This window comes from Notolepis coatsorum (assembly GCF_963971535.1).
Source record: "Notolepis coatsorum genome assembly, contig: SCAFFOLD_1165, whole genome shotgun sequence".
In the NCBI taxonomy this organism is placed as follows: domain Eukaryota; kingdom Metazoa; phylum Chordata; class Actinopteri; order Aulopiformes; family Paralepididae; genus Notolepis; species Notolepis coatsorum.
Genome location: NW_028174350.1, coordinates 9,812 through 36,976, shown reverse-complemented (window position 1 = coordinate 36,976; position 27,165 = coordinate 9,812). Strand labels below are relative to the sequence as shown.

Here is a 27,165-nt window from a genome sequence, read left to right as displayed (position 1 = left end):
GCCAGTGTATGGTAGACATTGTGTAGTGTGATGTGTGCCTGGTGCCAGTGTATGGTAGTCAGTGTGTAGTGTGATGTGTGCCTGGTGCCAGTGTATGGTAGTCAGTGTGTAGTGTGATGTGTGCCTGGTGCCAGTGTATGGCAGTCATTGAGCCTGCATAGCCCAAGGTTGGGTGCTACACAGTGGTGGTGAAGGAGGTGAATTTCCACCCTACATTGTGGGGAGCGCTTTGAGTGTCTAGAAAAGCGCTATATAAATGTAATGAATTATTATTATTTTATTATTATATAGGTTCAAGTTTGTTTATTAATTGTCATAGTAAAATACAGAATACTTTATCATGAAATGCCTTTTTCTGTATGAGCCCCTGAGAGTGTGCTAGATAAAAATAGACGAAAAGTATAAAATAGAAAAAGTCAAAAAATAAGTGTTCAGTCAATATACATATATATACGATATAGAATACAGAGTCAAAAGAGTAACAGTGAGGTACAATGCAGCAATGGGATGAGGTACACACGTAGGGTAAGGTGCAATGAGATATGAACTGTAGTGCAAATCTCTTTAATAATAAATATCAAGTGTGTTAAAGTGTCTAAAGTGAGTAAAGTGGGTGATAAGGTGAGTGTTTGTTTAAAGTGAGTGTGTACGTGTGTGACCGGTGTAGTATGGGTGTACTCTCTGACGGCGTTGTGTTAAGGACGACAGACATGGATGACTGTTGACGGACTTTATTTCCCTCCTGTTAGGTTACAAAGGCAACACAATGCACCAGCATTAGGAATAGTCATCTGCACTGCAGCACGTGAGCTCACGGAGTTCCAGGTGGGACTCGCTCATAAGAATGACACATTTTAACATACAATTACATTGGAAAGATACACAATTGAATACAAAACGGACACATGGGAGCTACTGTACACACATACCTGTTAGGTTACAAAGGCAACACAATGCACCAGCATTAGGAATAGTCATCTGCACTGCAGCACGTGAGCTATGGTTGAGAAAAGACGTGACTGCATTAACTCCATGTTAACAGCAGCGCACGTGCGTGCAAACTTCCTACATGCTATTAAAGTGCATTTTACCCAGTCAAACCTCCCACAAAACAACTGCACAGGTACATATTAGTTACATTACAAACTCGTTTCACAGTTTTAGGAATGTAACATACAATATTTAACAACTTTAGACCGAAGTCTTTCACTGAACATAATAATTAGTGCTCACCTCACGGAGTTCCAGGTGGGACTGGATCACCGCGAGACAGCAGGCAGGATGTGTGTCCCGGAGGACCAGAAAAGTAAGTGTGTCGATGTCAAAATAAAAGCCTTAACTCCCAAAAGTGCAATAAAACAAAACGAAAGGAATGAAATCAACTTAAATCAATAAAATAAAACGTTTAGGAGTATTAGTGGAATGTATTAAAGTGTATTTTGTGATGGGGTGTAATTATCTATACAAGGCAACAAGGCACTTGTTACATTCACCCCACAGAATTACACCTACATCGAATAAAATAAAACTGTGCCTACCTCGTGTCACACTAGTCACAAGCTTACTATGAGAACCACACACTGCGGAACAATCCAACGATACCTGTCACCTAATAAAAGGCCAGGAGGGCACCAGGAGTGGCCAACTCCCACCATACCTCCAGGGATAACGACGGTGCCTTATACACCATCCAGCTACACTTGACCATACCATGACGAGGGCACATACACATAAATAAAACTGTTACTCCTTATCACCACAAAGGACACTGTATCAGGCTGTAAGCGCTATACACAACACTGCAGCTAACCTCACACACGTTTGATAGAGGCTTGTGGCTCGAAGCCCATCATACTCTCAAGTTGGACCATTGTCTCTATCAGCCGAAAGACTGGCTTGATGACCCTACCGAACCTGGACGTGTAGTGTTCAGTGGTCTGTGGACCCTGGCTCTGACCAGGCACACTGACACTCATTAGCTCAGGAGTACGCCCTGGTTGTGTGGACACAACACTGTCATCATGCTGGACTACAGCAGGGGGGGAACTCGGTGGAGCAAGCAACAGTGAGGGACTGGCGGCACTTGCCACTGGAAGCTCACTCAGAGCAGGGGACATCCCCTGGGGGGAATACGGACGTAGCCCGTCATCCTCACTCTCCACTGAAGACTGCTCTTGCACCCATGATGCGGTGCGATCCCCATCTCCCATGGAAGGCTCTGCTGCCACACTGTCCACGTCTGAGGCGCTAGCTTCAGGCATGACTGAGAGGGAGGCTTCCTCTTGCACCCATGATGCGGTGCGACCCCCATCAGGTCCATCTCCCATGGAAGGCTCTGCCGCCACACCGTCCGCGTCTGAGGCACTAGCTTCAGGCATGACTGAGAGGGAGGCTTCACCAGGCGCACAGGTGTCGCTGTCCGCGGCTAGACCCTCATCATCAAATGACCCGTCCAAGGGGAGGAAGTTGACCTGAAGCAGGAGGTTTCTGTGGACTGTCTTCTCCCGCCCAGTCCGGTCTCTGATCCGATATATGTGGCACTGTGGTCTGGAAGCGATGACGGTGTAGACGTCCGGCTCCCATTTGTCCGCCAGCTTCCGCTTCCCTCTGGCGCCCTTGTTCGCCACCAGGACCCGATCACCCACTGAGAGGGGCAAGCCCTTCATCTTTTTGTTGTACTGGTCAGCCTGATGCCCCTGTTCCACTGAGGTGTGCCTCTGGGCCAACAGCATAGCAGACTGGAGATCGGCCGCCAGGGACTTCACATAGGCATCATAGTCACAGACCACCTCGTCCTGGAGCACATTCTTAAACAGCAGATCAACTGGCAGACGCGGGACCCTCCCGAACATCAGGTAAAAGGGGGCAAAGCCAGTCGTCTCATGCTGTGTACAATTGTAGGCGAAGGTCAGGCTCTGGACCATCTGGGGCCATCTGTGCTTAGACTCCGATGGCAGGGAGCGCAGCATTCCACCCAGGGTCCGATTGAATCTCTCAGTGCCACCATTCCCCATAGGGTGATACGGAGTGGTCCGGGACTGCGTGACCCCTGCTAACTCCAGCAGCTCCGCCATCAACTCACTCTGGAAGTTCGCTCCTTGGTCCGAATGCAGGCGCTGTGGGAAGCCATACACACAGAAATAGTTGTCCCACAGCTTTTTAGCAACCTTCTTCGCGGTTTGGTCTTTGCAGGGGAAGGCGTGGGCCAGCTTTGTAAAGTGGTCAGTTATGACCAGAACATCCACAGACTTGTTGTTATTATCTTCAGCTGACCAGAAGTCGATGCACACCAGCTCCAGTGGTGCAGAGGTTATTATGCTCTCCAGAGGGGCTCTGGCCGCCGGCTCTGGAGTCTTGCTGAGTACGCATCTGGGACAGTTCCTCACATGGCCCCGCACATCCTTCTCCATGTCATACCAGTAGAAACGCTGACGTACGAGAGACAGCGTTCTAGGTTGACCTTGGTGACCAGCCAAGTCATGCACTCCAGACAGCGCCTCCGACTTCAAGGACTCAGGCAGAACATACTGGAACCTCTTGTGCCTGGTCATGTGGTCCTTCGTAACCCTGTACAATATGCCGTTCTGCATAGCGAGCCTCTCCCACTGCTTCAGCATCCTCAAGGCGGGCTGATCTTCATAGCAGCGCTCGCGTCTGGAGGGTCTACGGCCCCTTTCAACGTAAAAGATGACTCTGGAGACGGTGGCGTCTTTTCGCTGGCGGGCCTGCAGATCGGCCAACGACAAGGAGGAGACTGCGTCGTGGTCGGCAGTGACAACAGTGGACAGGTGACCCGCCATAGATACTGCCCTGTGTCTTGGCGCAGAGTCCCAGTCTTCCTGGGAGGAAAGCACCGTGGAGGTCTCATCCGCCGACATGGACACATCAGCAACCGCACATCCAGAAGGGGTCACTAGAGCTTGGGGCTGGCATGTCAGACGGAAGATATCCTGCACCCCCCTGTTCTCCACATCACACACCTGCTCCAGAAGAGCGGAGTAAGGCTCGGTCAAGAGACGCCGGCTGAGCGGCCTCACGAAGGGATCTCTGCTCAGCGCATCGGCCACTGTATTCAGCCTCCCAGGCACATGCTTGATGTCGAAGCAGTAAGGGGCCAGCTTGGACACCCAGCGCTGCTCGCATGCGTCAAGTTTAGGCTTGGTCATGATGTACGTGAGTGGATTATTATCAGTCCACACAGTGAACTTGTGACCCTTGAGCCAGTGACTGAATTTGTCACACACTGACCATTTGAGGGCCAGGAACTCCAGTCTGTGGGCAGGATAGTTCGCTTGACTGCGGCTGAGCGACTTGCTCGCAAAGGCGATTGGTCTGGCCTTTTCCTCCCCGACAGGGACTTGAGAGAGCACTGCTCCAATACCGTCCAACGACGCGTCAGTGGAGAGGATGAACGGCCTCTCAAAGTCCGGGTGAGCCAGCACTACACATTCGACGAGCGCCCTCTTGAGCTCCTCAAACGCCGTCTCACAGGCGGGAGTCCAGTCCTCAGGAGTCAGCTTCCGGAACGTACCGGCTCTCGTACGACCAGCACTGGTCTTCCCTTTTCTCTTCTGGCCAGCTGTCAAGGCAAAGAGGGGCTTGGCTATACTGGAGCAGCCATGTATGAAATGTTGGTAATACAACACCATGCCGAGGAAGGATCTCACTCTCTTCGGAGCGGGAGTGCGGCCATCCGACTCCATCAGATCCTCTCTCTGGAAGCCAGAGATGACGGAGACCTTCTCTTGGTCGACAGAGACTCCACTGGCATCGACCACATGACCCAGGAACCTGACCGACCTCTGTAAGAAGTTACATTTCTTCTGTGAGAGCTTGAGGTTGTTCACTCTGAGTCTGCAGAAGACCACCTCCAATCGCTTCAACGCCTCCTCCTCAGACGGCGCAAACACCAGCAGGTCGTCCAAGTAGCACAAGAGGCTGGAGTAGTTGAGGTCGCCAAAGATGCCGAGCATCATACGCATGAAAGATGCCGGACTGTTGCACAGGCCTTGCGGGAGTCTGTTGTACTCGTACAAGCCCAGTGGTGTTGTGAAGGCAGTGTACCGCCGGTCAGACACATGGAGAGGGACGTTGTAGAACCCTGAGGTCAGATCCATGGTGCTAAAGAAAGCGTTCCCACCAAGGGCAGCAAGGCAGTCGGACTGATGGGGCAACGGGTGAGCATCTTTGACGGTCTTTGCGTTGAGCCAGCGGAAATCCGTACAGATCCTGAGGTCTCCATTCTTCTTCCACACCATGACCAGAGGTGAGGCATACTCGCTCATCGACTTGGAGATTATCCCCTTCACCTCCATCTCAGTCAACACCTCTCTCAGTTTGTGATAGTCAGCTGGGGGGACACGCCTAAAGGGCAGGCGGAACGGACGGTCGTCCGAGAGGTGGATACGGTGCACAAAGTCTTTGACCTTTCCACAGTCCAGCTTGTCCTTGGAGAAGACATCTTGATACGTCACCAGTAGGTCAGCTAGCCTCTTCTTCCCATCAGGAGACACATCACATGACTTGATGTTCACGTCCTCCAGTCCACAGTCGGCCAACATCTGCTCAGCATCTAACGAGGAGCCAGGAGAGGCGGAGGAGCTGGAGACACCAGACTGCTGCTGACACAGGCCCTGAGTGATGGACAGATCTTCAACAGCAAGACAAGGTGAGACATCAGCCAGTTTGGCATTACGACGGAGCGTGATGGGGCTCTGTGTCGGGTTCAAGACCTTCATGGGGACCCAGCGGTCGCCCCACATGGGAGTCACCACTCTCCCCACTATGATGTTGCGAGGGGCCGACCTCGCTGAGGTGGGCTCCACAATGACTGTACTCCCAGGAGACACATGTGCACTGGCTGGTAGCTTCCCCCACACTAGATACTCCTGCTGAGGGAGGAGGGTAACCGCCTGGCATAGCTTCACTGTGCCTATCACCCCGGGCGGGTCTGGGCCCGACCAGCGGGAGGTGCAGCTTAAGAGCTCAAGGAACTTCTCACACTCAGGGTCTCTGTTCCTGCAGGACACAAGCTCCCAGTACTTTTCAGTCGACTTCAGCCTTTGGAGAACGGACTTGATTACATTAGTGCCAATTATAAACTCGTCTCTCTGACCTGGCACAACCAACGTAGGAACCACAAATTTTGACCCACAAACTTCAATCTCCAAATCATAGACACACTTTGGTCGAGTAGTCAAGCCACCACAACCAACCAGCACCACATTCACAGGTGCCGGCTGGACACGAGGGAGAACACCAGCGGTTTGTAACTTTTGTTCACCTTCCTCACTGAGCGTGCATGACATACTACCAGAATCCAACATCCCCCTCAATGTGTACTTGTCACTGACTAACACTGGAGCATAAAACAGTTCACTAGCTCCGTTCACTCTCTGTGACCCAACAAAGATGGCTGTTTCGTTTTCTGGAAGTAATCTGCAGCTGTTTACATAGATGGCTTCTAAGTCTGGTTCTCTCTCGAGGGTTTCATTCACTTTGCCCATACTATCCCTCTCATTGCATGGGCTGGCTAGTTTAAAGGGGCAGCATTGACAGGATGGGTCTGAGCGGGTCTGTTGGAGGGAGATGCTGATCCAGCTGATGGCTGGGAGATGCCAGGGCATGAGTCCTCATAGTGACCAGGGCGGAAACAGCGGTGGCACAGCCGATGGTACATACAGTGTTGACGAGTGTTATGACTGCTGTCTTGACACACTTCGCATGGGTCGTGCTGGTTGTGCGGGTAACTCTGCTGATTCGGTCTGGCCTGGTTGCGCGAATAACCCTGCTGACTTGGTCTGGCCTGGTTGCGCGAGTAACTCTGCTGACTCGGTCTGGCCTGGTTGCGTGAGTGGTACGTCTGCCCATTACTTGGCTGGATGTGGGAGCGAGACGGCTGACCAGGCTGAGCCTGTACTGCTGGGGCCAGCGAGGCCGAACACAGTGAGAGCACACGGTCTAGCAAGTCAACCACCTGATGAAGGCCAGGGTCTACAGAGGGGGGACTCGCCGGGGCAGGAGTCATTAAGATGGGTGTAGGAGGGCTGAGGGCCTGCGCTGCGGCTAAGACCCTGTGGGGCTCACTAAGCTGTTCATGAAAAGAGCCAAAGGAGGGAGGCTGCTGTGACTGCACAACAACAGAAGACTGCTGGGCCCCACCATACAGGACAGGAGGGGATGGGCCACCAGCCATGGGGCTCTGACTGCATGCCGAGATGTTAACCTGCTGTGCCCGTGAACTGGATCTCCTTTGGTCTCTCTGGTAACCATCTAGACGCTCCTGGACCTCAGCTGCAGTCCACTGCTCCACAGGCTTCAGCTGGAAGGACATAGCTAGACTGGGATCTGGGCAGTGCGTGATCAACATCATCACGACCTCGGCGCTCGCATCATCAACACACCGACCCCGGCGACGTAGACACTCATCTGCAACATCGATTGCTTTATTCAGCCGGACCCAGTAATCCATCACTCCCTCACTAGGCCTGGGAACCATGGCATAGAAGTCGGCCATGGGCATACTGGAGTATGTCAGCTCGCTGAAGTTACGCTTTAAAATGTCAAACACAGCTGCAGGGGTCATATTGGCAGACAACTCAGGCCGGCTACGCAGTGACACCTTCACTATGTCTCTAGCTTTACCAGTCAACCTGCCCATCACTAGATCACACAATTCTCTGTCGGTTTTACAACTCGCTCTAGACAGATACACTAGCATCATGTCTTCCCACTCATGTATGGAGACTGGCTCAGTGCGATCACCTCTGAAGAACGGAGGTGGTTTAGTCTCCGCCTGCACTATCACTTTCATCCTTGACATGTCTGCACACCCAGAAAAACATTGTGGTTGGGGTGCGGGGACCTTGGGCTCAGGGGCGGGGACCTGGGGCTCAGGGACGGGGACCTGGGGCTGATAACTGGTCTGGTGCATGGCATGCAGAGTAGATGCAATTTGTTCTCCTATCTGTATGGCAAGGTCTGTGACGAGGCTGCTTAAATCCTCTGACCTAGCGAGTTGCGGGGCTGCATCATTGCCATGCGTGATTGGAGTAGATGTGGCCACTGGCCCCACTGCTTCAAACACTGACTGGCGAACTGTAGACTGACTCAGTTCCACAGGTCTTCCCCTCCCACACATAAGAGCTGACTGACCCCTGCCATATACAGGCATCATACCCACCATCTCCAGATCTGGTGGTCCTGCTTCAGACATGTTCAAGAATAAAAAATAAAAATGCTTTAGAGGGCTATAAACAAAAGAAAAGTATGTGTGAATGTGTTAAATGGCCGCTTGTTACTGGCTCAGACTTTAAACACTAGACTACACACGAATACATGTAGGCTACTGTATGGCTATCCATTCACAATTTACCAGAACAGATGGGGGGGGGGGGGGGGAATAATATATATATATCTCATTACCAGCCAACCATATAAACAAATTAGTTCCCAATTATATTTACAGTGGGCATGTGTTAGATAGCAACACTTGTTACTGCTCAAACTTTGAACATTAGACCATAGGCTATCAATTCACAATACATAAGAGATGAAAGAAAAAGAAAAAAACAATGGTCTTGTACAACTAGTGTCGTCTCCAATTACTGTATCATTACAATAATATTTACAATTACAATCAATAGCATATTATTATCAAACAAAAACAACCAATATCACATATGCGCTTATCCTATGCGCACACGTTAACGTTCGACGTTGTACTCAGCACAGCCAGTTGAATGAAGAAGCGGCGTGCAGACAGCGTCCCCGGTGGACAGGCGAGCGTTGTCCGTTGTCCGAGGTCAAACGGCACCACGTGTGACCGGTGTAGTATGGGTGTACTCTCTGACGGCGTTGTGTTAAGGACGACAGACATGGATGACTGTTGACGGACTTTATTTCCCTCCTGTTAGGTTACAAAGGCAACACAATGCACCAGCATTAGGAATAGTCATCTGCACTGCAGCACGTGAGCTCACGGAGTTCCAGGTGGGACTCGCTCATAAGAATGACACATTTTAACATACAATTACATTGGAAAGATACACAATTGAATACAAAACGGACACATGGGAGCTACTGTACACACATACCTGTTAGGTTACAAAGGCAACACAATGCACCAGCATTAGGAATAGTCATCTGCACTGCAGCACGTGAGCTATGGTTGAGAAAAGACGTGACTGCATTAACTCCATGTTAACAGCAGCGCACGTGCGTGCAAACTTCCTACATGCTATTAAAGTGCATTTTACCCAGTCAAACCTCCCACAAAACAACTGCACAGGTACATATTAGTTACATTACAAACTCGTTTCACAGTTTTAGGAATGTAACATACAATATTTAACAACTTTAGACCGAAGTCTTTCACTGAACATAATAATTAGTGCTCACCTCACGGAGTTCCAGGTGGGACTGGATCACCGCGAGACAGCAGGCAGGATGTGTGTCCCGGAGGACCAGAAAAGTAAGTGTGTCGATGTCAAAATAAAAGCCTTAACTCCCAAAAGTGCAATAAAACAAAACGAAAGGAATGAAATCAACTTAAATCAATAAAATAAAACGTTTAGGAGTATTAGTGGAATGTATTAAAGTGTATTTTGTGATGGGGTGTAATTATCTATACAAGGCAACAAGGCACTTGTTACACGTGTGGATAGATATCCCGATATGTTCTCTAAAATAAAAATAAATGAAAGAAAGAAAGAAAATCCGATCCCGTTTCCCCTCTGCAGACACCTACAAGTGTGGCGTCATCTTCGACAAGACGAAGACACGCAGCGTGTTCGTGTACGAGAGGCCCGAGAACGCCACGGCCACGGCCAACCTCACCGACGACAGCGGGGCCAACGACGACAACAACAACGTCACCACCGGGGGGCAGCACCTGGACGCCGACGCCCTGGAGTGGCTGCCGTTCGCCGGGCCGCAGTTCAACGCGGCAGACGACCGCTTGTGGGTGCTGGAGGGGGACGAGGAGGCCGAGCCCCTCCTGCAGCAGGTGACGGAGCTCCCCATCCTGGCGGACGTGATCGGCCACACGCGCATCGTCAACGGGGAGGAGTGTCCGCCGGGGGAGTGCCCGTGGCAGGTAATAATAATAATAATAATAATAATAATAATAATAATAATAATAATAATAATAATAATAATAATCAACTTTATTTATAGCACCTTTCATACAGAAACTGCAGCTCAAAGTGCTTCACAACAGAAAAAAGAGATAAAATGAGCACATAAAGTGCAGACGTATAAAATCACAGTTTTTCACATTAGGATCCAACATCCCAACAGGCCACCTTGTTTATGGTTTGATTCAGTTTTAAATAGACGATAATAAAAAAAAGAGCAAGATAAAATAGACAGAGTAAAATAGTGCTGCAGTGCAATGAAATAGTAGATCAAATTTTCTTTTTTTTACAGTGCAATAAAATAGTTCTGGATTACTGTGCAACGGTTCAAAGTCGTCTTTACCTTCTCTGTTTGGTATCCACAGGTTAAAACTTGACAGTCTTCCCCCCTTTTTGATACCCACTTTGACCCTTCGAACCTCCCACTCAGGGCAAACCTCCCACTCAGGACAAACCTCCCTCTCAGGACAAACCTCCCTCTCAGGGCAAACCTCCCTCTCAGGGCAAACCTCCCACTCAGGACAAACCTCCCTCTCAGGACAAACCTCCCTCTCAGGGCAAACCTCCCTCTCAGGGCAAACCTCCCACTCAGGACAAACCTCCCTCTCAGGACAAACCTCCCTCTCAGGGCAAACCTCCCTCTCAGGGCAAACCTCCCACTCAGGACAAACCTCCCTCTCAGGGCAAACCTCCCACTCAGGACAAACCTCCCTCTCAGGACAAACCTCCCTCTCAGGGCAAACCTCCCACTCAGGACAAACCTCCCACTCAGGACAAACCTCCCTCTCAGGACAAACCTCCCTCTCAGGACAAACCTCCCTCTCAGGGCAAACCTCCCACTCAGGACAAACCTCCCTCTCAGGGCAAACCTCCCACTCAGGACAAACCTCCCTCTCAGGGCAAACCTCCCTCTCAGGGCAAACCTCCCTCTCAGGACAAACCTCCCACTCAGGGCAAACCTCCCTCTCAGGGCAAACCTCCCTCTCAGGGCGCAGTTCTAGGCCTGGGTCCTACACAGTTTTAAAGCCTGACAGTCTCTTGTTTGAGAGAGAGAGAGAGAGGTATAGAGCGCGCTCCCAGCTGCACCCAGCTCACACGCGTCGCGCAGGGTTAGCAGTGTCTAGATCCCATAGCCCGGGAGGACGTTGTTTCCGTGGCAACCGTCACTTTTCGCCTGCGAAGCCGTTACTCGTCATGATTTTCACCCACAAAGTCGTTAAAAGGGCCTGTTCGCCAAAAAAAACTAAACCACACATTTATTTTGCACATGATCTCGCACACGTCCAAAAACTTGAAACAGTTTTGCACGCCCTTATTTAGTTTGACAGTTTATTGAGAGTAAATGAGTTTGAATACGGCCACCAGTGATGTCATCGGGGGACATTGGATCATTGTGTTGATAACAGCTCAATTAAATGATAAGGTAGCAGTCCCTATAAGACAAGGTGTTGCTATTCTTTCATCTACACTTCATTCCATGCTCTGCTGAGGAACCTGATGTTTAAATGTATGCATCGTTTATTAGTCAAAAAACAAGATAATAGGTGCCATTAGTGATGTAAAACAAAGTGATACAAGGTACTCCTCTGATCTGTGGAAACATTGGAAGTCAAGTCAAGTCAAGTCAAGTAATTTATTTATATAGCACGTTTAAAAGCACAAGAGCCAACCAAAGTGCTGTACAATCAAAGCTTAAAATCAATGTCCTAATATAAAATACACAAATACAAAAATACAAAAATACAAAAAGGCACAGCAGGACAAGACAGTACATTCAGAGAACAGGACAGTAGGACAACACACGGATAGGGGAACACAAAGTACAGTAGCACACAGGGGACAGAGGGGCATAAGAAGAGATACAAGAGGGAGGGGGCAGGATAAAATTGCATTGGAAAATTGGAGTGTGTGGGTTAGGGTGTGGGAGAATCAGGGTTTATTGAAGGCCAGGGAATAGAAGTGGGTTTTTAGACGGGCCTTAAATGTCTCCAGCGAGGGGGCAGATCGGATCTCCAGGGGAAGCTGGTTCCACAGTTTGGGGGCCACGGCCTTGAAGGAGCAATCGCCTCTCTTTTTGAGTCTGGTGCGGAGGGGGAACCGATGCCTTTATGTATTTTAATGTATGTCGTTGGCCTTGTTTCTTTTGTTATTGTATTCTTGTTGTTGTTTTGTATATGTGTAATATGGACCTTGAGTCTGAAATAAAGTCTTCATCATCATCATCATCATCATCATCATCATCATCATCATCATCATTTCATGGAGCTGTAATTAACACAACGCGGGGATCCAATGACCCCCGATGACATCACTGGGGGCCGTATTCAAAAACTCACAACTGTCAAACTAAATGAACAAAGTGTGCAAAACTGTTTTTCGATTTTTTTTTTGGGGGGATGTGTTGTGAGATTATGTCCAAAATAAATCACCATTGTGGTGGATAGATCTGGTTAATACAATTTATTAATACTCAGAATGAAAGTATCAAATACAAAATAGTCAGAGAACATGGCTGGAAGGCTCTCTCACAGAGGTAACTGGCTAGGAGACCTGGGGAGAGAGAGAAAGCTCACTCACATTTGGGGGACACTCTTATAGACACGGGAGAGGGGGGGGGGCGGACAATAAGGGACTGGGGGAAGGGTTAGTTGAAGAAATGGCGGGGGGGGGGGGTGAAGGGAGATGGGTGAGAGATTAGGGAGGGGACAAAGTTTTATCTCTTTTGTTTTGGCCCTTTAATAAACCCATCCCTTAACTCAGCCCTGACCCTAACCACTCCCACCACCTAAAGACGGTGAAATACTTGGCCGACCGTCCACACTGACACAATTTGCAGTGTCAGCGGGTGGGAAAGCCGGCGAGGGTGGGTCCTCCTGGTCGTTGTATAAAAAAACAGCGACCCCTACAGATCGGTCGGGGCGCCTGCACAGCAAGGTCGGGTCCTGGGAGAGGTAGTGTGATCCTTCCACACGTTACACTCCCCCAGTGAGAGTCCGCGCTGCTGCCAGGTGAAAAGAAGCGGTGGGCTGGTGGCTACACATGTGTCGGAGGAAGCATGTGGTGATAGTCTCCGCCCTCCCAGACCGACCGGGGATTGGGAATAGACCTATCTCAAACCCTGCCCCTTTTCTTGATCCTCCAATCACAGCTGTCGCTTACCTCGGACAAACAAACCGAGGAAGTCCGAGGTAAGCGACAGCTGTGATTGGAGGATCAAGAAAAGAGGGCAGGGTTTGAGACGGGTCCATTGGCATAACGACTAACATTGGGATGGGAGAAAGATGAAAAAAATATTTAAAAAATAAGAAAGACGGTGAAATACACGCAGAACGTTCCCTCCCGGCTATGGGATCTAGACACTCCCCACGCTGAGACTCACCGCAGTACCTTCCTCCCCCTCCAGGCGCTGCTGCTGAACGAGGACAACATCGGCTTCTGCGGAGGAACCATCCTGAGCCAGTACTTCATCCTCACCGCCGCCCACTGCATGAACCAATCACGCTACATCTACGTCATCCTGGGTTAGTAGTCTCCCCCCCCCCGGCCTATCGCCATTAGCCGAGGTCACGTGACCGTGCTAAGACCCGCCCTGCTCCCTCCCAGGCTGAGTCCGGCGTCACCGCGAGGCCGGGTGCAAGTTATTATGGTTCCACTTATTCAACTGGTCGAGTTTTAAAGGCGTAATTAAAGGAACACATCGTGAGAAATGTTCTCCGGAGTCAGACGAGAAGATAAGACACCAGGGGGCGGCCGGGTAGCACAGCGGACTAAGCGCCTGCCTACCACCGCAGAGACACTGGTATCGAATCCGGCTGTCAGCGGTGCCTCCGGCTCGGTCGGTCGTCCATACTGACACAAGTGGCAGAGTCAGCGGGTGGGAAGCCGGCGGGGTGTGTGTCCTGGTCGTTGTAAAACAGCGACTCCTACTGGTCGGTCGGGGCGCCTGCACAGCGAGGGAAGGGAACTGGGGGTTAGTAGTGTGATCCTCCCACGCGTTACGCTCCCCCGGTGAGAGTCCTCGCTGTCAGGTGAAAAGAAGCGGCTGGCTGACGCCACATGTATCTATCAACCCTCCCCAGGCCGACAGTGGGGGGGAAATGCGCACAACGACCAGGAAGGGAATTGGCATAACGACTAAATTGGGATGGGCGAAAAATACAGAAAAAAGGGGGAGAAAAAGTACATTAAAAAAAGAAGATAGAAAGCTACCCCGCTGCAAGCTAGCCTAGCTTAGCACAAAGTAATGGAGGCGGATACGGACCAGCTAGCCTAGCTTAGCACAAACGAACGTAAGCGGATGCCGAGAACCACCGGTTTAGAAGCCAGACGGCGGGCGAGAGATTCAAGATGGTTTATTGTCGTGTGCAGTTAACACACAGTTAAACGGACAGTTAAACAGACAGTTAAACACACAGTTAAACGGACAGTTAAACAGACAGTTAAACAGACAGTTAAACAGACAGTTAAACAGACAGTTAAACAGACAGTTAAACAGACAGTTAAACAGACAGTTAAACAGACAGTTAAACGGACAGTTAAACGGACAGTTAAACGGACAGTTAAACGGACAGTTAAACGGACAGTTAAACAGACAGTTAAAAGGACAGTTAAACGGACAGTTAAACGGACAGTTAAACGGACAGTTAAACGGACAGTTAAACGGACAGTTAAACGGACAGTTAAACGGACAATTAAACGGACAATTAAACGGACAATTAAACGGACAATTAAACGGACAATTAAACGGACAATTAAACGGACAATTAAACGGACAATTAAACGGACAATTAAACGGACAATTAAACGGACAATTAAACAGACAGTTAAACGGACAGTTAAACGGACAGTTTGCCATACAACGAAAATCGTACTTTGCTAGTCCGCCCTTCACACAAAATCACACAATACTCAACCAAAACATATTTACATACAAGCGAGTGGTAGAAAATAAGGTAAGAATAGATAAATATAATATATGTACAAGGCACAGTGAGTAACATTGCACGTTCCGATCAGTATTTATTTACATGTGAATGGAGGTGACAGTGTGTTCACAGCAGCAGTCAGGTCAGAGTGTCTGCCAAGAAGGAGACCTATAGGGTTGATTGATTGATTGAACATTTTATTAACAGATTGCAGAATGGGTACAATACAGCACGGCTCAATACACACAAGTGTTAAGGGGATGCAGACCAGAGAAAGACTTTCGTCTCGTTTACATCAGGGTCCCCCATTTTCAATTCATCATAACACACACGACATACAGGTAGACACAGTACTGCTACATCTTAGACATTTATGACATACCATATCTACAGATATACAGTCCTGTTCAAGAGTACAAACCAGTCAACCGTCTTGTCCTTTAACCCTGAAACGCTCTCCCTCCCTCCCTCCCTCTCCCGCCCCCACAGGGGAGTTCGACAAGGGGGTGGAGGAGGGCCGTGAGGCGACGCACCACGTGGAGACCGTGCTCATCCACAAGAACTACAAGCAGGAGACCTACCACAACGACATCGCCCTCATCAAGCTGCTGAAGCCCATCCGGTTCACCCAGTACATCCTGCCCGCCTGTCTGCCGGAGCGCGACTTCGCAGAGAAGGTCTCTGGTCAAGTCCAACGTCTGGTGGTGGTTGTTGTTGTTGTTGTTGTTGTTGTTGTTGTTGTTGTTGTTGTTGTTGTTGTTGTTGTTGTTGTTGTTGTTGTTGTTGTTGTTGTTGTTGTTGTTGTTGTTGTTGTTGTTGTTGTTGTTGTTGTTGTTGTTGTTGTTGTTGTTGTTGTTGTTGTTGTTGTTGTTGTTTGTCTTCATTACATTTACATTTAAGTCATTTAGAGCTAAACTGAAAAATTCTCAAACTCTTTCATACCGTGACCCCATTTTATTTAGGATACATTTATTTGGGGACCCCACACTTAACCCTTTCACTGCCACACGGCAGTGATACTAAAGGGTTAACCTTCTGTGTCGTGTGGCAGTGAAAGGGTTAACCGGCTGTCGTGTGGCAGTGAAATGGTTAACCTTCTGTGTGTCGTCGCAGTGAAAGGGTTAACCGTTTGGTGTTGGTGCGGTGGTGAAAGGGTTAATGTGTCGCGTAATTTCAACGTGGAATATCAAAATAAAAGCACACGTTGTTGAACGTGATCGTGCATATGTATTAGAACATTTAATTACAGCACTATGTCATCAATACACATTCATAAAACGAGGCATATTTTGCCAAAATATGTGGCCAGAAGATATATATATATTTTTTTACTTGCTAAATGCGCGACCCCAATGTCACCTCTCCGCGAGCTCACTTTGGATCGTGACCCGTAGTTTGAGAACCGCTGATTTAGAGTAATTTAGCTGAACGCTTTGATCCAAAGCCACTTGCAGATTGTGATCAGGAAGGGTACAACTCTAAGTAGCAGAGGGTCAGATTGTGATCAGGAAGGGTACAACTCTAAGTAGCCGAGGGTCAGATTGTGATCAGGAAGGGTACAACTCTAAGTAGCCGAGGGTCAGATTGTGATCAGGAAGGGTACAACTCTAAGTAGCCGAGGGTCATATTGTGATCAGGAGGGTACAACTCTAAGTAGCCGAGGGTCATATTGTGATCAGGAAGGGTACAACTCTAAGTAGCAGAGGGTCAGATTGTGATCAGGAGGGTACAACTCTAAGTAGCCGAGGGTCAGATTGTGATCAGGAGGGGTACAACTCTAAGTAGCAGAGGGTCAGATTGTGATCAGGAAGGGTACAACTCTAAGTAGCAGAGGGTCAGATTGTGAGCAGGAGGGTACAACTCTAAGTAGCCGAGGGTCAGATTGTGATCAGGAGGGTACAACTCTAAGTAGCAGAGGGTCAGATTGTGATCAGGAGGGGTACAACTCTAAGTAGCCGAGGGTCAGATTGTGATCAGGAAGGGTACAACTCTAAGTAGCCGAGGGTCATATTGTGATCAGGAGGGTACAACTCTAAGTAGCCGAGGGTCAGATTGTGATCAGGAGGGTACAACTCTAAGTAGCCGAGGGTCATATTGTGATCAGGAGGGGTACAACTCTAAGTAGCCGAGGGTCAGATTGTGAGCAGGAGGGTACAACTCTAAGTAGCCGAGGGTCAGATTGTGATCAGGAGGGTACAACTCTAAGTAGCCGAGGGTCAGATTGTGAGCAGGAGGGTACAACTCTAAGTAGCAGAGGGTCAGATTGTGATCAGGAGGGTACAACTCTAAGTAGCCGAGGGTCAGATTGTGAGCAGGAGGGTACAACTCTAAGTAGCCGAGGGTCAGATTGTGATCAGGAGGGTACAACTCTAAGTAGCAGAGGGTCAGATTGTGATCAGGAGGGGTACAACTCTAAGTAGCAGAGGGTCAGATTGTGATCAGGAAGGGTACAACTCTAAGTAGCCGAGGGTCAGATTGTGAGCAGGAGGGGTACAACTCTAAGTAGCCGAGGGTCAGATTGTGATCAGGAGGGTACAACTCTAAGTAGCCGAGGGTCAGATTGTGATCAGGAGGGTACAACTCTAAGTAGCCGAGGGTCAGATTGTGATCAGGAGGGTACAACTCTAAGTAGCCGAGGGTCAGATTGTGAGCAGGAGGGTACAACTCTAAGTAGCCGAGGGTCAGATTGTGATCAGGAGGGGTACAACTCTAAGTAGCCGAGGGTCAGATTGTGAGCAGGAGGGTACAACTCTAAGTAGCCGAGGGTCAGATTGTGATCAGGAGGGTACAACTCTAAGTAGCCGAGGGTCAGATTGTGAGCAGGAGGGTACAACTCTAAGTAGCCAAGGGTCAGATTGTGATCAGGAGGGGTACAACTCTAAGTAGCCGAGGGTCAGATTGTGAGCATAGTAGTATAGACTAGGGCTGTCAGTTTATCGCGTTAGTTAGATTAATTAATTACACAGCAAATTATCGCGTTATGAAAATGAACTCAAAATTATTTATATAAAAATAATAATTTAATAACATTTTTCTTTTTTATCCCATTCATTCCATAAGAATGTAGAATACACATTTACAGACTTTTTTTTTTAATATGGTCCATTTGCATGTTCTTGGTATCTGATTCTAGGGACATCTATGGATCTCAGGGAATGTGTTCCCAGTGTCAGAAATACTGTGTCTGTTACTAGGCTTGAGGAAATTGTAATGAACCAAATGAGAATATCAATTACATTCTTTTTATCTTTGACTGTGAATAACACCATGCTCAAATTGACCAGACCTGACAAATCTAAGCAAATTAATAAAGGGAAGATGATTAAACAGAAGGTTTTGTAGATACAGTACTGAATTCTGACATCCGGACACATGCAATTTGAAATATGATTATAGAATATAGAATATCAGGCCTAAAATGGTTATGCGATTAAAATGTGATTAATTAGATTAATTAATTACAAATCCTGTAATTAATTAGATACATTTTTTTAATCGCCTGACAGCACTAGTATAGACACATTAGCATGATACTAGGTAGTAGCATAAGTATAGTAGTGTAAACTACTAAGGAGTTGGTCGCCGTCGACCAGCACCTGCTGACGGGTCTGACCCTTGAGCTCAGCCGGTCAGTGCGGCCGCCTGTGGATCCTATGGTCCCGGGTTCAAATACACAGGAGAAGAGCCCAACCAGGGGTTGCAAATTGGCCTTGGATGGAAATCCTACATGCAATGCATCTGTATCTTGTTATTGTAACCTGTGTCATGGATGTCGGAGTTTAGTAGTTGGTTGTTACAAATGTATTCGGTAAAACAGGAGTGTGGCTAGAGAGGACCCACCGGAAGTCCCTGGTCTGGGGAGGGGGGGGGGGGTTATGATTAGGGGGGAGGGGAGGAGTTTAGGATTAGGGGGGAGGTGAGGATTAGGGGGGAGGGGGAGGAGTTTAGGATTAGGGGGGAGAGTTTAGGATTAGGGGGGAGGGGAGGAGTTTAGGATTAGGGGGGAGAGTTTAGGATTAGGGGGGAGGGGAGGAGTTTAGGATTAGGGGGGAGGTGAGGATTAGGGGGAGGAGTTTAGGATTAGGGGGGAGGGGGAGGAGTTTAGGATTAGGGGGGAGGGTTTAGGATTAGGTGGGAGGGGGAGGAGTTAAGGATTAGGGGGGAGGGGGAGGAGTTTAGGGTTATGGGGGAGGAGTTTGGGATTAGGGGGAGGGGGAGGAGTTTATGATTAGGGGGGAGGGTTTAGGATTAGGGGGGAGGGGGAGGAGTTTGGGATTAGGAGGGAGGGGGAGGAGTTTATGATTATGGGGGAGGGTTTAGGATTAGGGGGGGGGAGTTCCTACCACACCAGCTACAATGTGTTCTGTTGCGTCGCCCCTGACCGAACAAACTGATGAACACACCACGTCTCACGCCCCCTGACAGAACAAACTGATGAACACACCACGTCTCACGCTGCCCTGACAGAACAAACTGATGAACACACCACGTCTCACGCTGCCCTGACAGAACAAACTGATGAACACACCACGTCTCACGCCCCCTGACAGAACACACTGATGAACACACCACGTCTCACGCCCCCTGACCGAACAAACTGATGAACACACCACGTCTCACGCCCCCTGACAGAACAAACTGATGAACACACCACGTCTCACGCCCCCTGACAGAACAAACTGATGAACACACCACGTCTCACGCCCCCTGACAGAACAAACTGATGAACACACCACGTCTCACGCCCCCTGACAGAACAAACTGATGAACACACCACGTCTCACGCCCCCTGACAGAACAAACTGATGAACACACCACGTCTCACGCCCCCTGACAGAACACACTGATGAACACACCACGTCTCACGCCCCCTGACAGAACAAACTGATGAACACACCACGTCTCACGCCCCCTGACAGAACACACTGATGAACACACCACGTCTCACGCTCCCCGTCTTCAGAACACACTGATGAACACACCACGTCTCACGCCCCCTGACAGAACAAACTGATGAACACACCACGTCTCACGCCCCCTGACAGAACAAACTGATGAACACACCACGTCTCACGCCCCCTGACAGAACACACTGATGAACACACCACGTCTCACGCCCCCTGACAGAACACACTGATGAACACACCACGTCTCACGGCCCCTGACCTAACAAACTGATGAACACACCACGTCTCACGCCCCCTGACCTAACAAACTGATGAACACACCACGTCTCACGCCCCCTGACCTAACAAACTGATGAACACACCACGTCTCACGCCCCCTGACAGAACACACTGATGAACACACCATGTCTCACGCTGCCCTGACAGAACACACTGATGAACACACCACGTCTCACGCTGCCCTGACAGAACAAATTGATGAACACACCACGTCTCACGCCCCCTGACAGAACACACTGATGAACACACCACGTCTCACGCCCCCTGACAGAACAAACTGATGAACACACCACGTCTCACGCCCCCTGACAGAACAAACTGATGAACACACCACGTCTCACGCCCCCTGACAGAACAAACTGATGAACACACCACGTCTCACGCCCCCTGACAGAACAAACTGATGAACACACCACGTCTCACGCCCCCTGACAGAACAAACTGATGAACACACCACGTCTCACGCTGCCCGTCTTCAGAACAAACTGATGAACACACCACGTCTCACGCCCCCTGACAGAACAAACTGATGAACACACCACGTCTCACGCTGCCCGTCTTCAGAACACACTGATGAACACACCACGTCTCACGCCCCCTGACAGAACAAACTGATGAACACACCACGTCTCACGCCCCCTGACAGAACACACTGATGAACACACCACGTCTCACGCTGCCCGTCTTCAGAACAAACTGATGAACACACCACGTCTCACGCTGCCCGTCTTCAGAACAAACTGATGAACACACCACGTCTCACGCTGCCCGTCTTCAGAACAAACTGATGAACACACCACGTCTCACGCTGCCCGTCTTCAGAACAAACTGATGAACACACCACGTCTCACGCCCCCTGACAGAACACACTGATGAACACACCACGTCTCACGCTGCCCGTCTTCAGAACAAACTGATGAACACACCACGTCTCACGCTGCCCGTCTTCAGAACAAACTGATGAACACACCACGTCTCACGCTGCCCGTCTTCAGAACAAACTGATGAACACACCACGTCTCACGCCCCCTGACAGAACACACTGATGAACACACCACGTCTCACGCCCCCTGACAGAACACACTGATGAACACACCACGTCTCACGCTCCCTGACAGAACACACTGATGAACACACCACGTCTCACGGCCCCTGACAGAACAAACTGATGAACACACCACGTCTCACGCTCCCTGACAGAACACACTGATGAACACACCACGTCTCACGCCCCCTGACAGAACAAACTGATGAACACACCACGTCTCACGCCCCCTGACAGAACAAACTGATGAACACACCACGTCTCACGCCCCCTGACAGAACAAACTGATGAACACACCACGTCTCACGCCCCCTGACAGAACACACTGATGAACACACCACGTCTCACGCCCCCTGACAGAACAAACTGATGAACACACCACGTCTCACGCCCCCTGACAGAACACACTGATGAACACACCACGTCTCACGCCCCCTGACAGAACAAACTGATGAACACACCACGTCTCACGCCCCCTGACAGAACAAACTGATGAACACACCACGTCTCACGCTCCCTGACAGAACACACTGATGAACACACCACGTCTCACGCCCCCTGACAGAACAAACTGATGAACACACCACGTCTCACGCCCCCTGACAGAACAAACTGATGAACACACCACGTCTCACGCCCCCTGACAGAACAAACTGATGAACACACCACGTCTCACGCCCCCTGACAGAACAAACTGATGAACACACCACGTCTCACGCCCCCTGACAGAACAAACTGATGAACACACCACGTCTCACGCTCCCTGACAGAACACACTGATGAACACACCACGTCTCACGCCCCCTGACAGAACAAACTGATGAACACACCACGTCTCACGCCCCCTGACAGAACAAACTGATGAACACACCACGTCTCACGCCCCCTGACAGAACAAACTGATGAACACACCACGTCTCACGCCCCCTGACAGAACAAACTGATGAACACACCACGTCTCACGCCCCCTGACAGAACAAACTGATGAACACACCACGTCTCACGCCCCCTGACAGAACAAACTGATGAACACACCACGTCTCACGCCCCCTGACAGAACAAACTGATGAACACACCACGTCTCACGCCCCCTGACAGAACACACTGATGAACACACCACGTCTCACGCCCCCTGACAGAACAAACTGATGAACACACCACGTCTCACGGCCCCTGACAGAACACACTGATGAACACACCACGTCTCACGCTGCCCGTCTTCTCGCCCCCAGGTCCTGATGCGCCAGCCGGACGGCATGGTGAGCGGCTTCGGCCGCGTGGGCGAGGGCCGGCAGCCCTCCATCCTGCTGCAGCGCCTCTCCATGCCCTACGTGGACCGCGCCACCTGCATCGAGTCCAGCCAGTTCAAGATCTCCAACCGCATGTTCTGCGCCGGCTACGACAAGGAGAAGAAGGACGCCTGCCAGGGCGACAGCGGCGGGCCCCACGTCACCAAGTACCTGGACACCTACTTCGTCACGGGCGTGGTGAGCTGGGGCGAGGGCTGCGCCCGCGAGGGCAAGTACGGCGTCTACACGCAGGTGTCCAAGTACATCGGCTGGATCCGGGACGGGATGCAGAGGCTGGTGCCACGAGGCGCCCAGGCCGGAGCCGACCCCCCGGGCAGGAGGAGGAGGAGGAGGGGCGCGGCCTTCAAGACACTCTGGGTTTGAGCCGCCATCGGCCTCCGAGCATCGCCGAGACCTCGGCTTTCACTCACGGTTATCCAACGCGCCCCCTGGTGGCGGTTCACAGGCACTTTCAGGATGTCAGTCACTAAAGCTCACTTTGTATTTTGAGAGTTTTGCACCGATGCTTTACGTGTCCCTCCCCGTCTGAGCCGCCGCCAAACCCACCAAATTCTGCAGAATCTAAACCAGCCCACGTCGGGAGAAATCTGGCAACGCTGGTCAAGTGCGGCGAAGATTATTGATAAAAGAACCTTTTGGATTTATATATATATATAAAAAATAAAAATGTATGTTATTCTTTGTCGTTATTGGTTATTATGTGAACGTACCCTTTTCATCTCCTTGTAACGTCAATGTAATAAAGGTATTGGCGGCTACAACAGCAGTGTCTGGGGTGAAGTTATTCTCCTCTATTTTAAAACATATGTCAATTTCCATTTCAAAGGAACGCGCCAACATGATGGGAGATGCTCTCGCCGTCTTCTCCAGAGTCGGACAAGAAGATAGATACCAACTTCCTCTCGGTGTGCGTTCAGTAGAAAGCTAGCTATCCCGCTGCGAGCTAGCCTAGCTTAGCACAAAGTAATGGAGGCGGATACGGACCAGCTAGCCTAGCTTAGCACAAATGAACGGAAGCGGATGTTGAGAACCACTGGTTTAGAAGACAGACGGCGGGGGAAGAGAGACCTAGGGACCAGTCAACTGTCTGTCTTTTAAAGACTCTGACCGTCGGTCCAAAAACACCTTCCCCGGAGTTTTAAGCTATAGGCTAGCTGATCCGTATCCACTTGCATTGGTTTGCGCTAAGCTAGGTTAGCTCACAGTATGATATCTTCCTACTGAACGCACAGAGAGGAAGTCTGTATCTTCTCGTCCGACTCTGGAGACGGCAGTGAGCGTGTTTGTTTGTTGGCGCGTGCATCGTGGGGGTTGCTGTCGATTTCTTTTGCAATGTACACACAGACCCACTGGGCTCAAAGGTCACTGAGTTCATGGCGGCTTTGTTTGCGTTCCTGTGCGCGGCTGTGTGTGTACAGAATAGAGTCCACTCGCGCAGGACGTCTGTAGTGACCCGAACGCGGAGGACACATCGCCTCAAACTGTTTTGTACCACAACCCCATTTTATTTAGGACTTTTTTTTTGGCGACCCCACACGTAATGTATCGCGTAATTTCAACGTGGAAATAAGGAATATCAAAATCACATGTTGTTGAACTTGATCATGCATATTACAGCACTATGTTATCAATGAAATGAACAAATATTATCGACAAAAGCAACAGAATTGTGTCTGTATACACATTTATAAAACAATATATATATATATATATATATTTAGCCCAAATGTTGCCAGAACATAAATATTTTTTAAAGAAAAATACGTTCACACTGCGCTTTTCAAGAATACTAAATTAACTAGACTTAATGGAAAGGGTGTGCTTGTACATTTGAACAGTTCCATGATACGTGGCCGTGTTGTGAACAAGACTTTCTCGTCCTACTCAGACAGTGGGAGGCCCGTTGCGTCGTGCGTGATGAACGGATCTAGGATCCAGTTGTCCGTGCTCTCTCTCTCTCTCTCTTTCGGGAAAATAGTTCCGAAATTGTTCAATGACATGACACCCTTCTAGTGGCTACAGTAGATGATGGGCTTCAAATTATTTTTGGCAACATCCTGTTCCTCCAAAAAGCCACCTAGCAGAGTAAATACCCCCCAAATCTCCCCTGATTATCCTGGAGCGCCACAAACGGAGTTCCTTAATCCAGCTCTCCATTTCAGTCCAAACAGGTCTGTACGCCGACCTCCCGACCTTGTAGTCCCCAGATTCAACGCATTGAGGCGGTCAAAGATGTCCGCTAGATATGCCAGCTGTGCCAGCCAGTCATTATCAGCAAATTTCTCTGCCAATGTGTTGTTTTTGTCTGCAAGGAGAATCCGCTCCTCTTCCCTCTCTGCGCTTCTGACAACAAACCTATCCATTGCGAGTGTCAAGGTGACACACAAAAGACGAGACGTGGTCTCCCCGCGATTATACACGCGCAGGATGTAGTGAGATATGTATTGGAAATACCGTGTCCTCTGTTGATGAAGGGGTGAGACGTGGCAAATACATGAACGTGTGTGTGTGTGTGTGTGTGTACGGTCTGTATGCGTGTCACTGGAAAGTTTACTATTCAAATACTAATACAGGGCTCCTTTGCCTAGAGGTCGCTGTTCAAGAAGCCTATTGGAATGTGAGGTTCTGATATGATTTGATTAATATATCTGCATTATTTCATCCCACTTTATGCTTTGGTCTTGCTGCTTGTTTTTTTTTTATGTCTTATTTCTTACTGATGTAAAGCACGTTGAACTGCGATCCCCTGTATGAAAGGTGCTATACAAATAAAGTTATTATTATTATAACTGCACCCGTAGGTGCAAGCTCCCAGACTGCCAGTGCTTAAGCAGTGGCTTGAAATGTACAGACATGTGGGCGGCTAAGTGGCGCAGTGGGCAAGGCGCTTGCCACTAACGCAGGAGACGCTGGGTTCGAGCCCAGCTCTCTGCGTTGCTTCCGGCTTGGCTGGTCATTCATACTAAACACAATTGGCAGTATTAGGGGGTGGGGAAAGCCGGTGGGTGGGGATCGGACGTTGTGGGACAGCGACTCCTACAGGTCGGTTGGTGCGCCTGTACAGCAGAATCAGGAAGTATCGGGGGCAGCGTGAGCCTCCCCACGCGTTAGGCTTCGTCCACATTGCAGCCGACCAGTGGGAGGCATGGTCTAGCAACGTTCGAGACAGGGGGGGGGAGAATTGGATAATACGAAATTGGAATGGGAGAAAAAAATAGAAAATGGGGAGAAAAAGTAGATAAAATAAATGAAATTTACAGACATGTGACAACCAGTCCCAAGAGGACCTCGACACGATGATCATGGAGGAAGACCTGACGGACTCTGAAACTGATCTTAAGTAAGGAGCCCTCACACTGATCTTAAGGAGCCCTCACACTGATCTTAAGGAGCCCTCACACTGATCTTAAGGAGCCCTCACACTGATCTTAAGGAGCCCTCACACTGATCTTAAGGAGCCCTCACACTGATCTTAAGTAAGGAGCCCTCACACTGATCTTAAGTAAGGAGCCCTCACACTGATCTTAAGGAGCCCTCACACTGATCTTAAGTAAGGAGCCCTCACACTGATCTTAAGTAAGGAGCCCTCACACTGATCTTAAGGAGCCCTCACACTGATCTTAAGGAGCCCTCACACTGATCTTAAGGAGCCCTCACACTGATCTTAAGGAGCCCTCACACTGATCTTAAGGAGCCCTCACACTGATCTTAAGTAAGGAGCCCTCACACAGTGATGGCATATCGTCTCAGCCTCAGACTTCATAAGGAGAAGCACTTGAGCGCATCAACCAAGGCTGTACTGAATAAGGACTTTACAGCCGCAATAACTCTGCAACAATAACTGCTTTTAAGTGGAACGTTCTCCACAAATAAAATTCACCCAGGGGACATTTGAAAGCCATACTTAATAATTTAATATCACCATGCATAAATCATAATAGAAAATACTTTACAGCAATGACGATAGCAAAAAAAAATAAAAATAAAAAAAATTCATAATGCAAAAGGTGAGCGTCGCGGATCATCGAAGGCAGACGATGTTTTTTTTATTACATGGTTCAATCAACGGTTCTCAACGTAAACCCCCCCCCCCCGGGAGGTTCTCAACGTAACCCCCCCCCCCCCGGGAGGGGTCGACAATGTAACGTAACCCCCCCCCCCCCCCCCGGGAGGGGTCGACAATGTAACCCCCCCCCCCCCCCGGGAGGGGTCGACAATGTAACCCCCCCCCCCGGGAGGTTCTGAACGTAACCCCCCCCCCCCCCCCGGGAGGGGTCGACAATGTAAGAAGAAAAAACTAACAAACGAAAACAAAACAAGAAAAAAATATTCAACAGTTTGTTAGAAAATGCAGACTCTATGTTACATCCTGGTGATTTACAAGAACAACAAATACAGCAAATACCCATTATGGGTGTGTTCCCCCCCCCCCCCCCCCCCCCCGCACACACACACTATGCCTTTTCACCTTTTAGTCAACAAAGAAATGACTGATCTGACGAGAGTAGTCCGTTATCAACCCCCGACAGAAGTGGGGGCTTGGTGCGTTAGGGTGGTGGTGGT

The 27,165-nt window shown here is 49.5% G+C and overlaps 1 protein-coding gene across 1 annotated transcript in view; it reads left to right on the top strand.

Annotated features, from left to right (window-relative positions):
• f10 (coagulation factor X) overlaps positions 1-22,965 on the top strand; it is a gene marked incomplete at both ends in the record, with an annotated part of 37,659 nt that extends 14,694 nt beyond the window's left edge. Inside the window, 4 exons of the mRNA XM_084338604.1 lie at positions 9,741-10,096; positions 13,540-13,657; positions 15,551-15,738; positions 22,525-22,965. Of these exons, the coding sequence (XP_084194730.1) occupies positions 9,741-10,096; positions 13,540-13,657; positions 15,551-15,738; positions 22,525-22,965 (1,103 nt within the window). The remainder of the gene's footprint in view (positions 1-9,740; positions 10,097-13,539; positions 13,658-15,550; positions 15,739-22,524) is intronic.
• Between the last annotated feature and the right edge of the window lie 4,200 nt (positions 22,966-27,165).